The sequence below is a fragment of the Myotis daubentonii genome, chromosome 12, assembly GCF_963259705.1.
Source record: "Myotis daubentonii chromosome 12, mMyoDau2.1, whole genome shotgun sequence".
Taxonomy (NCBI): Eukaryota; Metazoa; Chordata; class Mammalia; order Chiroptera; family Vespertilionidae; genus Myotis; species Myotis daubentonii.
This window is the reverse complement of record NC_081851.1, coordinates 22,260,874-22,276,490: the sequence shown is the minus strand read 5'-3', so window position 1 is coordinate 22,276,490 and position 15,617 is coordinate 22,260,874. Positions and strand designations below refer to the sequence as shown.

Genomic DNA, 15,617 nt, shown 5'->3' with positions numbered 1-15,617 from the left:
GCTCTTCCCTGCAGGCCTGGTCCCCCCAATGACCTCCCCTGCTGGCCTGATCGCCCACAACTGACCACCCCTGCTGGCCATCTTGTGGCCACATAGGGGCAGTCATCTTGTGCAAGGGCATGATGGTCTTTTTGCGTATTACCTCTTTATTATATAGGATAGATAACTCACTTGATACGCAAAACCTTGTGAGGTATGAACGCTACAATCGTGCTTCTTATAGAGGCAGCAACTGAGGCAGCAAGAGATTAGTAATTTATTCAAAGTCACCCAGCAGATACTGGCCAGGCATAGCCCAGAGTTCATACTATAGACTATGCTTTCACACAGCATCTCTGTCACTCCATTTCCTCATTTATAGGGACAAATAGCTGGGTCCATATGGGAAGGAAATAGAGATAGGGAGTTATGACTGACTCAGACCTTCACCAGCCTAAAGCTAAGTGTGGATGGTCCTTCCCTAAAAGTTTTAAGTCGCAGAGTAAGAAAGGAAAAAACAGTGGCAGAGATGACAGGTAACAGAGAGCAGGCAGATAAAGACACTGGAGAGAATTTTAAAATCTAAATTGAACTATCAACAAAACAAAAAGACAACCTACTGAACAGAAGATACTCGCCCATGTACATCTGATAAGGGGTTAATATCCAAAATTTATAAAGAACTCATACAACTCAACACCAAAACAAACAAACAATCCAATTAAAAAGTGATTAGACACTTCTCCAGAGGACATAATGGTGTTTTTACCACCAATATATAAGAATTTATTTGTAAATTTCCAAACCTGCCAGAAGTGGCACTTTCCAAGCCCTAAGCCCACCCTTCTTATCAAGCTCCAATGGCAACGAGTTCTCCCCAACTCCACCAAGCACACCCGTACCTTAGGCTATGCCAGAGAACTTGAGTGTCCCCTTCCTCTAGAAGGCTTTATATTCCTGAGCCCAAGAGCTAGGGTGGCAGCTCTCCAGCATCCCAGGAGATATGGTGACCAGAGCCGCTTGCATAGATTGAGGAAAGAAAATAACGGAGGCACCAAATAGGGCTCCCTGAAAAACCCCAACTTACCCCCTGTACAAAAAAGCTCCCACATAGAAGAACCTACTCCCTAAATAGTGCAAATACCCAAAGAAAATGAATAACATATGAAAAGATGCTCAAAGTCACTAATTGTCAGAGAAATGCATATTAAAACCCAATGAGATAGCACCTCCCACCTGCCAGTTAGAATGGCTGTCATCAATAAATCAACAAACAACAGATGCTGGCAAGGATGTGGAGGAGAACCTGGTGCACTGCTGGTACAAATGCATTTGTGCAGCCACTGTGGAAAGCAATATGGAGGTTACTCAAAAAAATTAAAAATAGAACTATCTTATGACCCAGCAATTCCACATCAGGGTATAAATCCAAAGAAATCTAAAACACTATTTCAAAGATATATGCACCCCTGTGTTCACTGCAGCATTATTTACAAGAGCCAAGATATGGAAGCAACCCATGTGCACATCAATTGATGATTAGATAAAGAAGATGTGGTACATATACGTAATGGAATATTACTCAGCCATAGAAAAGAATAAAATCTTGCCATTTGCAACAACATGGATGGACCTAGAGGGTATATTAAATGAAGAAAGTCAGACAGAGAAAGACAAACACCATATGATTTCACTTATATGTGGAATCTAAAAAACAAAATAAACAGACAAGCAGAACAGAAACAGACTCATAGATAAAGAAGACAAAATGATGGTTGCCAGAGAATGGAGAAGATGGGGTGGAAAAGGTGAAGGGATTTAAGAAGTGCAAAGTGGTAGTTACAAAATGGTGATAGGGTGCCGGAAACCAATTACAGCATGACAGCAGGGCTGAATCTGGGAATGGCTGATGGCATTTCCCCAAACCTGAATAGGATACATTGAATTGTTTGCTGCTGGACAGCTCAGGGCATCTTAATCTACATGTTATTGCCTCCTACTGGCCAAACACTTGAACAGCCATAGTCTAATTCTCCCCAATCTGACAACGGACTCTGTATACGAAACCCTGACCCTTTGAAGTGTATATCTCTGCCTCACCTCAGGACAATTTGTGTTAATAAAAAGAATCGGGTCCTGAGACAAGGAGATCTTCATTTCCTTTAAACTAGGCTCCCCTGACCCCCAGATGCCTTTCAAAATTATATTTTGTTTCTGGACTATTTAAACTACACACAGCCCCTTCTCCAGATTTCCTGAACCCTTCTTAACACATTGTTTGCGGGTAGTTTTTATCGCGCGCTAACAGATGGCACGGGCCATTTTTGCTAATATTTTATGCAAATGGCAACGTTCAATAAAATTATGATAACTTTAGTTTACGTATTTATACGTTACCCGCATTCTACCGCTAGTCTATAAAAAACGTATTAATACGTGTCCCATGCTCTACTATACTGGTAGAACATATAAATATGTAAAACGTGTAAATACGTTTCCCGCATACAATGTATTAATACTGAAACAAGAACCCCGGCAATAGGGATATAAAGTTCAGAAGAAGAAATCAATAATCTACACTAATAAAAGAGAAACATGGTAATTAGTGTCACTCCGCGACCCTTCCCATTGGCTAATCCCCCTGTCACTCACAGAGTAGGGCCGAAATATGCAAATTAACTGGAAGCCAAGATGGCGGCCGGCAGCCAAGCAGCTAATGCGAACAGGGAGGCTTGCTTGCTTCAGTGATGGAGAACTCCAACGTTCCCCGCCTGACTTGCCGGCCTCTCAGCTGCAACTCTCAGCAACTATGTTGCGAATAAAGAAGCTAAAAAAAACCCAGAAACCTGCTTTACTCAGCAGAGCTTCAGCAAGCCGGACCGCAACATTGTATCAAATACAGACAGTAAACAAAGGCCAGAAACCTGTTTTCAGCAGCCGAGGCCTCAGAGCTAAAGCTGGCCCAGAATAAAAAAAGAAAAAAAGAAAAAACGGAGTGGTTGGGAGCTTCAGTCCCAGCCTGAAAACAGCCCTCAGCCCCTCACCAAGACTGGCCAGGCACCCCAGTGGGGACCCCCACCCTGAAGGGTGTGTGACCAGCTGCAAACAGCCATCATCCCCTCAGCCAGACTGGCCAGGCACCCCAGTGGGGACCCCCACCCTGATCCAGAACACCCTTCAGGGCAAACCAGCCAGCCCCACCCATGCACCAGGCCTCTATTCCATATAGTAAAAGGGTAATATGCCTCCCAGCACCGGGATCAGCGGAGCCTCGAGGCCTCCCGGCACCGGGATCATTGTGACAGGGGGCAGCGCCCAAACCCCCTGATCGCCCTGCAGCTCTGTGTGTGACAGGGTGCGGCGCCCCAACCCCCCCTTCCCCCCACTGGCCCTGCTCTGTGTGACAGGGTAGAGCCATAACCTCCCCATTGGCCCTGCCCTGAGTATGAGAGTGGCGGCGCCCCAACCACCTGATCGGCCCTGCTCTGTGGGTGTTAGAGGGCAGCGCCCCAACCCCCCCCCCCCCCCACGGGCCCTGCTCTGTGCGTGATCGGGTAGAGTCATAACCTCCCCATCTGCCCTGTCCTGAGTGTGACAGTTGCGGCGCCCCAACCCCCTGATCCGCCCTGCCCTGAGTGTGACAGGGGGCGGTGCCCCAAACTCCCCTATGGGCCCTACTCTGCGAGTGACAGGGGGGAGCTCCTCAACCCCCTGATCGGCCCTGCTCTGTGCATGACAGGGGGGAGCTCCCCAACCCCCTGATAGACCCTGCTCTGTGCATGACAGGGTATGGAGCCCCAACCCCCCTGATGGGCCCTGCTCTGTGCGTGACAGGGGGCAGCGCCGCAACCTCCCCATCGATCCTGCCTTGAGTGTGACGGGGCGGTGCCCAAACTCCCCAATCGGCCCTACCCTGAGCGTGACTGAGGGTGGCATCGCAACCTCCCAATCTGCCCTGCTCTGTGCATGACAGGGGAAGGCGCCCCAAGTCCCCAATCGGCCCTGTTCTGAGCCCAACCAGGGGCTGCACCTAGGGATTGGGCCTGCCCTCTGCCACCCGGGAGCAGGCCTAAGCCAGCAGGTCGTTATCTCCCGAGGGGTCCCAGACTGCGAGAGGGCACAGGCCGGTCTGAGGGACCCCCCCTTCCCCCGAGTGCACAAATTTTTGTGCACCGGGCCTCTAGTCTATATGTATAAAAGCCTAAGCGACCAAACAACCAAACGACGTGCACTGACCACCAGGGGACAAACACTCAACACAGGAGCTGCCCCCTGGTGGTCAGTGCACTCCCAAAGCCAACTTCCCACGGTCCCTCCCCTTAAGAGACCCCACCTGGGCACAAATTCATGCACTGGACCTCTAGTCTACACTAATAAAAGAGAAAAATGGTAATTGGCGTACGACGATACCCTTTTCATTGGCTAATCAGGGCTATATGCAAATTAACTGCCAACTATGATTGGCAGTTAACTGCCAACTAAGATTGGCAGTTAACTGCCAACAAGATGGCGGTTAATTTGCATATGTAGGCACAATGCAGGGAGGCGAAAGGGAAAGCAGGAAGAAGCCCCCTGCCACTGACAGTGATCGGAAACCCAGGGGGGAGCTAAGAGCTGGGGGGCAGGGCAAAGGCGACCCTGGGGCCACCTTTGCCCTGCCCCCCAGCCATGATCAGAGAATCAGGCGCCTTTCCCGCCCTGGCCAGTGATAGCAGGAAGTAGGGGTGGAGCCAGCGATGGGAGCTGGACACGGTCGAAGCTGGCAGTCCCGGGAGCTAGGGGTCCCTTGCCTGGGCCTAAAGCGAAGGCCACAATCGCGGGGCCGCTGCAGCTGCGGGTCCCCGCTGCCCAAGCCGGACACCTCAGCCAGAGGCGTTAGGCCTGGACAGGGGCGGAGCCTGCAACCGCAGGGAGCTGGGGGTCCCCTGCCCAGGCCTGACACCTCTGCCGGAGGCCTCAGGCCTGGTCAAGGGGCCGATCCGGTGATTGGTGATCGGAGGGTGATGAGGGTCAACTCCTCTGGCCGAGGCATCAGGCCTGGGCGGGGGGCTGAGCTGGAGATTGGGGGGATATGATGGCCCCCTTGCCCAGGCCTGAAGCCTGGGTCAGAGGCGTCAGGCTTGGGCGGGGGGTGGAGCAAGCGATCAGAGGGTGATGGGGGTCCCCTGCCGAGGCATGATTCCTGGGCCAGAGGCCTCAGGCCTGGGCGAGGGCCAGAGCCAGTGATCGGGGGGAGATGAGTGTCCCCTGTCCGAGCCTGACACCTCTGGCGGAGGCGTCAGGCCTGGGCAAGGGGCCGATCAGGTGATCAGAGGGTGATGGGGGTCTACGCCTCTGGCTGAGGCATCAGGCCTGGGCAAGGGGCAGAGCCAGCAATCGGAGGGGTCTGGGGGTCCCCTGCCCAGGCCTGATGCCTGGGCCAGAGGCATCAGGCCTGGGTTGGGGGCAGAACAGTGATGGGGGGAAATGAGGGTCCCCTGCCCAGGCCTGACACCTCTGTCAGAGGCGTCAGACCTGGGCAAGGGGCCGATCCTGCGATTGGAGGGTGATGGGGGTCAACGCCTGAGGGCTCCCAGTATGTGAGAGGGGGCAGGCTGGGCTGAGGGACACTCCCCCCCCACACACACACACACACACACCCAGTGCACGAATTTCGTGCACCGGGCCCCTAGTATTATAATAACTATGTATGATGCCAAGTGGATGCTTGAATTATTTGGGGGATAACTTCATAATTATATAATGTCTAAGCACTATACTATATATCTGAAACTAATATAAAATAATATTGAATTTCAACTATAATTGATAAAAATTAAGTTGAATTGCCCCAAGGCAACAATTCTGGAATGTTATAGTGATTACTACTGAATCGTACAAGTTATCAAGGGATAAATTAGTATTAGCAATGTAATAAAGAACATAAGTTTTAGAGAATGGCAAAAGAGAAGGCTTATACAATATTACGTATCACTATTAGAGTTTCTAATGGGAGCAAGGAAAAAATACTGGTGTAAGTTTATACTGAAAATAACACAAGAAAAATTCAAAATATTTTCCTGATCAAGAAGTCCAAGGATGAGTTCAGTGTTTTCCTTTATAAATTCTTAAGGTAACTAAGAGCAGAGAGCTGTATTTCAAGAGGATGAGGGTCTGAAGTACAACATTTACCTCATTAAACGCCAAAATATGTTGAAAATGTATAGAGTATTAAGGTTGGATAAATACTTAAAACATATGATACTTTTAACTTTAAAGTATCCATTTTTGGGCTTTTAGCGTTAAAAAAAAAATTCATGCTTTCAATTACCTGTTTTCCTTCTCTTCAATGAACTCATGGTCACTGAGCTCTGGGTACTGCACCACATTGACACGGACAGGATGCGCACTTTGAAGAAGCCTCCGCACGTCCTGCACCCTTAAATCTTCACTCCATATGAGTGACATAACCTCCTGATTCATGTCGTTCATGCCATCATCTTCCTCCTCAGTCTCTGTTCCTGAAGGAACATCTGATGAGAGCACCTGAGTAACAGACTTGGTTGTAGTGACAATTTAAAAACCAGTCAACACACACTGACTGACATGAGCATGTCCAGGATGACATATCTGACCACCAACAGAGAAAAACTATGCATTCAAAAGCAGGCGAGCCTGGATTCCCTTATGTACCAGGACTCTAACGTAGAACTCTCTGTTACAGCACAATTAAACTGCCCACTTAAAAATTCTTTATTGAGCCAAGAGAAGTTTAAATTTGAGATAAGAGTCAGGAGGAGGATTCTTTAAAAGGATCTAATAAATTATAAAAATCTAACTATATCCTAAACATCTTGAAAACAGATATGACACCCCCCATTATTATTTAAGAACCCACACTGATTTAAATATTGTATTTTATCAATATAAGCAGAAAAGAAAAACATGCAGAATAAGCAACAAGGGTAGCTGAACAATACTTTCTCCCTTTAGAGTTTTAAATACAATGGATCATGGCTGGTTTTCACTTTTGTTTGTAAATATGTTCCAAATAAAAATTTCTTAAAAGGGAGGGGACTGATGTAACAAAACAAATGAAAAGGGTTCAATCCTTGATTATCATTCTGTCCTCATAAGCTCAGTGTATGCTTTTAGTATGAGTCTGGTTCCAGTCCAAGTACAGTCAACCCTCAGCTCTCAAACTCCTCCCATCTTGAACAATTCGATTCTCGACCAGGTTGTTCATGGAAAAAATGCCTGGGTTGTTGAATAAACTTTGGTTCTGGACCTGACAACCCTTTCATGCTGATACATCAGAATGACAAAAAGTGTCTTTCAGGCCATAAACAAAAGAGAGAATGCAAGTCAATTTACTGCTAAATCTAGGATTATTAACCTCTCAGGAAACAGTGCTGTGAATATTTTTGTGTTGTTTTTTTGTTTGTTTGTTTGTTTGTTTTGCTTTTGTTGCTGACTAAATGGAGGACTGGCACAATTTTAAAACTTACAGAGGCCATCAAGAGTACTAATGTTACAAAGGATGTGAAAAAAACAATGATCAGGGACAACTGAAGAGGTAGAAAAACTGTTGGCTAGAGGAAAAGCAGGTAGCCAATGACAGCATTTTGGAGGCGGAGATATGTAAAAAAGCAGATGCCACATACTGACCTCCTTGAAAGAAACTGGGGAACCAGTGCTGAAAGTGATTCATTTAAGGCTAAGGGGGGGCCGGGAGGGGGGGGCGCAGGGGTGGCTGATAAGTTAAAAAAAAGAAGTCTTTGTTTATAGGTTAAATAGTACATTAGACATGTATTGTATATAAGAAAGATCAAAACAGAATCATTTGGGGGTTTGGAAAGAATTAATAAAATTTACATTATTTCTAATGGGGAAAAATGATTCTGTTTTCCAGCAAATCACTTCTCGAAACAGCCTTCTGGAACAAATTAGTTAGAAAACCAAGGTTTCACTGTAATTCAGGCTTCAACACAGATTTTAATAGCATGAAATCTTCTTTTCTCTCAATGTTTTATATTCTTTTAACAAAAGGTTAACTTCTAGTTAAAATGCTAGAGTTCTGTCAACATTTAACATGGAAACAGTATTAACATGAAAAAAATAATGGCAGATAGGGCTAAATAATCACTTTTATTTAGTTCATAAAAATTTATTACAGTTCCTATGAACTATCTAATTTTAAAAAGAAACTATATTCTAATGGGTGGGTTAGCTATAAAATATAGACCCAAACAGCTGGTAAGTTAAATTTAGATGAGTTATAGAATACAGCCTCAACTAACTGAACTGAGTTTAGACAGAATTACTTAAAATGACAAATACAGCTGAATGATTATCAATACCATTTGGTTTCAGTGCTAATGATGTTACACTGCTCTTACTCCGTGAAAAGAGGTCTAAATGCTAACACTTATCTTGGCCAAGGGAAGAATAAAAATTGTATTAACCCCTCCCCTCAAAAAAAATGGTTTTCTGTTTAAGACAAAACAAATACTAACTCAAATAAGAGTTGTTATGTAGGTGCAGACTGAAGAGCACTATCTGGTCGGACCCTGCTGAAGATGGATCCCCACGGAAACAGATTCTGTCACAGTTACATGAGGCAACACTAATGTCAGGAATAAATTTTGACACAGGTTCTAAAGCATCAGTAGCCTAAGACCTGATGTGGATTATAAATAGTCAAAATGTGTTGATTATTATCTGTTGGTTCAAAGGCTAATAAGAGATTAGGCAAATTTCCACTGTCACCGCTGGACCCTCTGGGATGCTCACAGTAATACAGCACTACCATTTATGATTTTAAAGTTAACTCGAGTTTAGAAATTTTAAAAATTCCATTTTTAAATTTTTAAAGACGCTGATTTTAAAAGAAATAATTGGAGAGTAATGATGTAATTCACTTTCTACCTTAGAACCCATTCTTTAAAAAACAGACTTAAAGACCGATGAAGGACAGTATTCAGAAGGGATAACATTAAGACATCTTTCAAACCTTAGTGCCCTCTGTCCCCTCCCCCCAAAAAATCCTTTTCTTGGGGCTTCAGTTTGATGTGATTAAACAGATATATTTACAATATTCAAAGGTTAAATTCAAGAAAGCCAACTCATCAGAAATGTATGAAACAGAAAATAGTTATATATTAATTATGAAAATTCAGGATCTATGCTCTTGCTTTTCCCACATAATTATAAATTAGTTAATTACCAATACAATATAAGTAGGGAGTCAGCCATGGTAGTTGCTCTACTGATCACTCAAGGTGAAGAAAGTTCCAGGAAAGACCAAGCATTCCAAAATCTCCTGTTCTCGTGTTTAATTTACAATTAATAACATTTGTCCAATTATAAATGCCACCTGGCACATAATATGAAAAAGGCAATGTAATATACATGCTTGCAGAAAGACAAAAGAAATGTAGAACATTCCTACTTTGATGTTACTAAGGCCAAACTGAACCTTGAACTTTCGGTGTTGACACTCACAGATTTCCCTTTGGGTAAGTTTCCTTCACAGGCCTGCTTGGATAGGTCCTGGCGTCCAATCAAGAGACACACAGCCTCTGGCCAGTCTGCAGCAGGCTGCTCTCGACAGTGATAAATTGCATCTCTAATGGGAAGAGCAATTCCAAAGGGAAGAGTTTCCAAGTCTCTTAAAGTGAAACCTGATGGTGAAAGGAAAACATTTTTCATTTGCATTTAGACTTGCCACTCTCCTGTTTAGCCTCTGACTAAAGTTAACAAACATCTATTCTGACAAGAAAGAAATTCATTTTATTCATCTTACTACCAGGCTAGTGTCTTGACATCAGGAATTAGCAGAAAAGGTCTCTTTACAAAATTCTAAAAAACCTTAAGAAAAAGACAATTAAAACAATAGGAAAACCACCAAGGACTTAAAAACCATTCCATAGATTAAATACAAAGAGTCAATAAACATATGAAAAGATTGTTTATCCAATGAGTGATCATGGAAACACAAAACTAAAACCACTAGAAAACAGAAGTTCACACTAGCCTGACAGACAAATATTGAAGTCAATCAATATCAAGTATTGGCAACTATGCACAGCAACAGTGCTTCTCGACCACAGTTGATGGTGGTTACTTATGTACTGGTACAACCACACTGGAAAACACTTGGCATGTACAGATAGGCCGACCCCTATGGTCCAACAATAGCCATACAGAAACTTGTGCACATGTGCACCAGGACACAATATTAAAATATTTGTTAGCAATGTTGTTTCACTATGGCAAAAAAAGGGAAGAGAGGGAACATCCCAATTGCTTGCATCAATAGAATGGATAAATAAGGCCCAGCCAGTTTTGATGAGTGGAAAGAGCATTGCCCAAGGACTGAAGGGTCTTGAGTTTGATTCTAGTCAATGGCATGTACCTTGGTTGCAGGATGGATCGCTGGCCCCCACTGGGGCACATTCAGGAGGCAGCCAATTGATGTGTTTCTCTCACATGGATATTTCTCTCTCTCTGTTTCCCCCTCCCTTCCATTCTCTCTAAAAATCAACGGAAAAATATCCTTGGGTGAGGATTAACAACAACAAAAAATGAATAAATAAGTTTTAATATTCAAACAATGAAGTATTTAGCAATGAAAACAAGTGACCTACTGCTATGTGAGTCAACATGGATGAATCTTTAAGTATTGAGTCCAGATGGTGTGGCTCAGTGGTTGAGCATCAACCTCTGAACCAGGAGGTTCAATTCTAGGTCAGGGCACATACCCGGGTTTCAGGCTGTGCAGGAGGAAACCAATCAATGATTCTCTCTCATCATTCATGTTTCTATCTCTCTCTCTCTCCCTTCCTCTCTAAAATCAATAAAAATATTTTTTTCTAAATTTTTAATAACAATATTGAGTGAAGAAAATAAGATAGCAGAAAGTTTTATTTTTATGTTTACATAAAGTTCAAAAATATAAAACACTAAGCAATGTATAAAGATGATAAAACTACAAAAATATATGAGAAAAGAAATACAAAATTTAGGTAGGACAGTGGTTACCTCTAGTGGTAGATTATGTGGGAGGGCACCATGCAGAAGTAAACACACAAGGGTCTTCAACCATACTAGCAATGTTTTGTTTCTAATGGTGGGTGGCCAGTACATCAATATTCACTTTATCGTTATTCTCTAAACATTTCAAAAATTCTTTTGTATGTATGCCACATTTCATTTTTAAAATTTTTAAATCTTCACGTTAATTAAATTTTTATTTTTCCTAAAATAATATCTAAATTTTATAAATTATATATTATCTATTAATATAGAACCTTGATTAATTTTTAAGGTAAAAATGGTTCCTTATATGAAAACAACAATTTTATTAAATATTATGTAACATATAGATAGAAGTTGGCCACTATTTTTTCAGCATAGGTATCTAATCTGTAATACTAATGACAATTATTATAATTTTGAAGAGGATATACAAAAAAGTACAATGAAAAACTAAGCCATTTAGAGCAGTCTTTAAGAATTCAGGAATATCCTGTAACATTCATTAGAGCATGACTTTCTAATATAGAAACATCTTCATTTTTTTTAATATCTTCATATAAGTAATTTGGCTTTTTTTTTAGTTATTTTTGTGAAAAATTTCTTTAGTACTTTACTCAGTTTGAAACCTAGGATCACAGGGTTAGGACTGGAGAGTAGAAAACTCTTTTCTTCCCCACTCCACCTATGAATCTTCATCTTGGCATCTCAAATCCCTGGCCTATACCCTTCCAAAGCACACCTGCAATGTTTATACAATTACTTTTAGGTTTTGCCAGGAATACTCCCTTCTGATATCTGAGTATGACAATGGCTTAAGGTCTGGTGTGCAGTGATTGGTGCTCTCCATTCTGAGGCCCAGAGATCAGAAGCTAGTATTGCTGATGTCATATGAAAGTTGTGAAACTGTTAGGGAAAGGAAGTGTGGCTAGATAGGCCATAATCTCAACCCTGTGGGACTTTCTCTCCTCATGCCTCCAGATCTAGCTTGCCTTGAGGAAGATGGGCTTCGTGAGGGTGGAGTGTCCAGGGAAGCAGAGGATTCTCACTGGCAGTTCAGTAACACATAAAGAGTAAAGACAACCTTACCTACATTAGCCATCCAGACAACCAATCTTTCAGCCAGACTAGAAACTGATGGAGAATGCCTGAAACTAAACCTGTAGGAAAACAAAACACAGTTATTGAACAGAAGAGTGACACATAATCGAGTTTTATATATAAAACTATATTTAATTATATTTAATATAAAAGCACAATCTGAATAAAAGTCACCTGTTTTCCTCTTGTTCTGCTTGTGACTTTTGGGGGGCTACAAGATAACAAAACGAATTTTTATTTTGATAGTCTTCCTGGTAAAAAAAATACATAACATGCACAAAAAATTTGGAAATAAAACTTTAACTAACAACTCCTAGAAAATAATAAAATAAGCAGGCTGGAAAGTGTAATTTCCCTGAAGTTAAAATAATCCTAAAAATAATAATAATCATCCTTCTAAAAGTATGAAATAAGGTACATTAAAAGTATGAAGTTAGATTTTTAAGTCATCCTGGTCTCTGAAATTCAGTTATGGACTTAGACCAGAACAGTGTAAGATAAAACCTCTACAATGAGGTAAGATGTGGTTTCTAAACAAACACGAAACTATTTTCTAATTTCAACTCTGATATCAACATTTATAAAATTTTGTTTGCAGAGCCTAACATTACACTGACTTACCTACAGAAATTCTCGATAAATAGTGTGAGGATTCATCACAAACAGAGCTTTCATCACCAAGAATGTAGAGCGCAATACTCTGCACAAGGAGGAAATTAACATCTTTTTTAAATGACTGGGTTATCATTACATATAGGACAGTTCATCCACTTTAGGTGTACAGCTCTGTGTTTTGACAAATGTTCCAGTCCCATCACCACTATCACAATCATGATACGAATACTGTCCTCACTCCAGAAAGGTCCGCAGTGCCCTTCGTGGCCCATCTGCTCCTCCCTGCACCAGCACCAGAGACAACTCATCTGTGTTCTGTTTCTCTTCTACAGTGTCATGTGAATGGAACCACAAATGTGTGGTCTTCTGTGTCCTACTTCGTGAGTATGCCTTTGAGATCCAGCCACGTTAACCACATCTATCAGGAGCTTGTTTCTTTCTACTGCTGAGCAGTATTCCATTATACAGATGTACCAACTTTGTTCAGATGGGCATTCAGGTCATTTCTGGTTAGGTGAACCCTAACCCTTTGACCCTAACCCTTTTCCCACTTCTGCCATCAAGAGTCTCTTTTTTTTTATTGTTGTTAATCTCACCTGAGGGTATTTTTTCCATTGCTTTTCAGAGAAAATGGAAGGGAAGAAAGGAGGGAGGGAGAGAGAACGAAACATCAATGTGATCGACTGGTTGCCAACCACATGTGCCCCTACTGGGTCTGGGGAGTGAAACCCACAACCCTGATATGTGCCCTGTGTCCTGACTGAGAATCGAACCTGTGACCCTTTGATTCAAGGGCCAACCACTGAGAAACACCGGCCAGGACCATGGTTCTCTTTTGAATATCTGTCCCACCACTAAGATCTGTACCTGCAGTGGCACTTTGTTTTTTTGAAGGAGTAGCATGATTTTACTGAATTTTAGTACGAAACTGGAAGGTCTTAAAATTCTATATACCAGGCATCAAATCTAACAAAGAAAAGTTATAATGTGAATATCTGTAAGTTGACTAATGTATTTAGGTTGGAGGTTGAAGAATTATGGCATATCCGTAATTCTCTGGCTCCCTTTTTTGGTTAGAAATACACTGGGTCCACCCCATTGAGCAAGACCAAAAATTTGGTGGTTTAATTTAAATGCTTCCACACAATCTGCAAGAAATGCAAAAGTTCTGGGATTAAGCTGTTCTGAATACACTGTGGATGTACTTAATGCCACTAAAATGTACACCAAAAAAGTTAAAATAATAAATAGTATGTTAGATTCTCACATTATCATTTATTTAAAAGAGCAGAATCACCATTCTGCATGTCTGTGTCAGAGCACAGGGGTTGTGAAGCCTTCCTCAACATGAAGGCAGAGGCAGAGTGACGAAAAGATGGGTGTGCCCACTGACATGTGGGAGGAAGACAAAAGCACACGGCTCTCCTGTGAGCCTGAAGGGTCCATAAAGGACCTGTGCGCAGGCTGCTCGAGGGCCAGGGGACCGAGAGACAGGCGCTGAAAAAGCTCACCTTTCCAGATGCCCTTTGGTTCTTACTCGAAGATTTGACCATGGACATGTCCTAACTATGCAAAATGAACTAATTTTTAACAATAAATAATGTACTTCTCTGGGGGCGGGGGGGGGGAGTTGGTACCTGGGAAGCTACAGACAAACTGGTTAAAAAATTTAAATGAAAAAGCAAAGGAACTAAAATAGCTAAAACAATATTGAAAAAGAGTTAATGGGCCGAAACCGGTTTGGCTCAGTGGATAGAGCGTCAGCCTGCAGACTGAAAGGTCCCAGGTTCGATTCCGGTCAAGGGCATGTACCTGGGTTGCGGGCACATCCCCAGTAGATGTGCAGGAGGCAGCTGGTCGATGTTTCTCTTTCATCGATGTTTCTAACTCTCTATCTCTCTCCCTTCCTCTCTGTAAAAAATCAGTAAAATATATTTTTTTAAAAAAATTATAAAAAAAAAAAAAGAGTTAATGGGAGGAGTCATACTAATCAGTTTTAAGACTTACTTTTAAAGCTACAGTAATCAAGACAGTGTGGACTGCAACACAGATCAGTGGACCAGATTAAAAGACCCAGAAATTGACCCATAAGAATGTGGTCGCAGGATTGGGGGGATGAGGGGACATTGGGGGGATAAGGACACATTTGTAATATCTTATTCAATAAAGGGAAAAAATATTTTTTTAAAAAAAGAATGTGGTCAACTGACTTTTAACAAAACGGTAAAAGCAACAAAGAAACAATAATCTTTTCAACAAATAGTGTTAAAAGATTTGGACATCCAGATTGAATAACAACCTCAACTTAAACCTCATGTCTTATAAAAAATTATCGAAGTGGATCGTTGCTCTAAATGTAAATCATACAACTATAAAATTCTACAAGGAAACAGGGAGAAAATCTTGTGTTCTGAAGTTAAACAATGAATTCTTACATATGACACCAAAAGCACTATCCATAAAAGAAAAAAACTGGATAAACTGGCTTCATCAAAATTGAACAATTTTGCTCTACAAAATAAACACTAAGAGAATGATGAGACATGACAAGATGCAAAGTAGGAGAAAATATTTGCAATCCACATATCTGACAAAATTTCATTATCTAGAATGCTCAAAATATCACTAGCCATTAAGGAAATGCAAATTAAAACCAAGTGAGATATCACTGCACATGTACCAGGATGGCAAAAATTAGAAATCATGACAACAGCAAACACTGACAAAAATGCAGGGACACTGGAATGCTCACACACTTCCGGGGAAATGTAAAAGAGTACAGTCAGTGTGAAAATAGTTTACAGTTTCTTAAAAACTAAATATATACTTACTACATAACCATCAATCCCACCTCTGGGTATCTACTTTAAAGAAATGAAAACTTATGTTCACACAGAAACCTGAAT

The 15,617-nt window shown here is 42.0% G+C and overlaps 1 protein-coding gene across 6 annotated transcripts in view; it reads right to left on the bottom strand.

Annotated features, from left to right (window-relative positions):
* ANAPC1 (anaphase promoting complex subunit 1) overlaps positions 1–15,617 on the bottom strand; it is a 113,963-nt gene that overhangs the window by 50,481 nt on the left and 47,865 nt on the right. For all 6 annotated transcript variants that reach the window (XM_059659147.1, XM_059659145.1, XM_059659148.1 and 3 more), the window contains 5 exons: positions 12,718–12,796; positions 12,271–12,307; positions 12,085–12,155; positions 9,463–9,641; positions 6,290–6,504 (listed from right to left, as the gene is read on the bottom strand). In XM_059659147.1, coding sequence (XP_059515130.1) covers positions 6,290–6,504; positions 9,463–9,641; positions 12,085–12,155; positions 12,271–12,307; positions 12,718–12,796 — 581 coding nt within the window. The remainder of the gene's footprint in view (positions 1–6,289; positions 6,505–9,462; positions 9,642–12,084; positions 12,156–12,270; positions 12,308–12,717; positions 12,797–15,617) is intronic.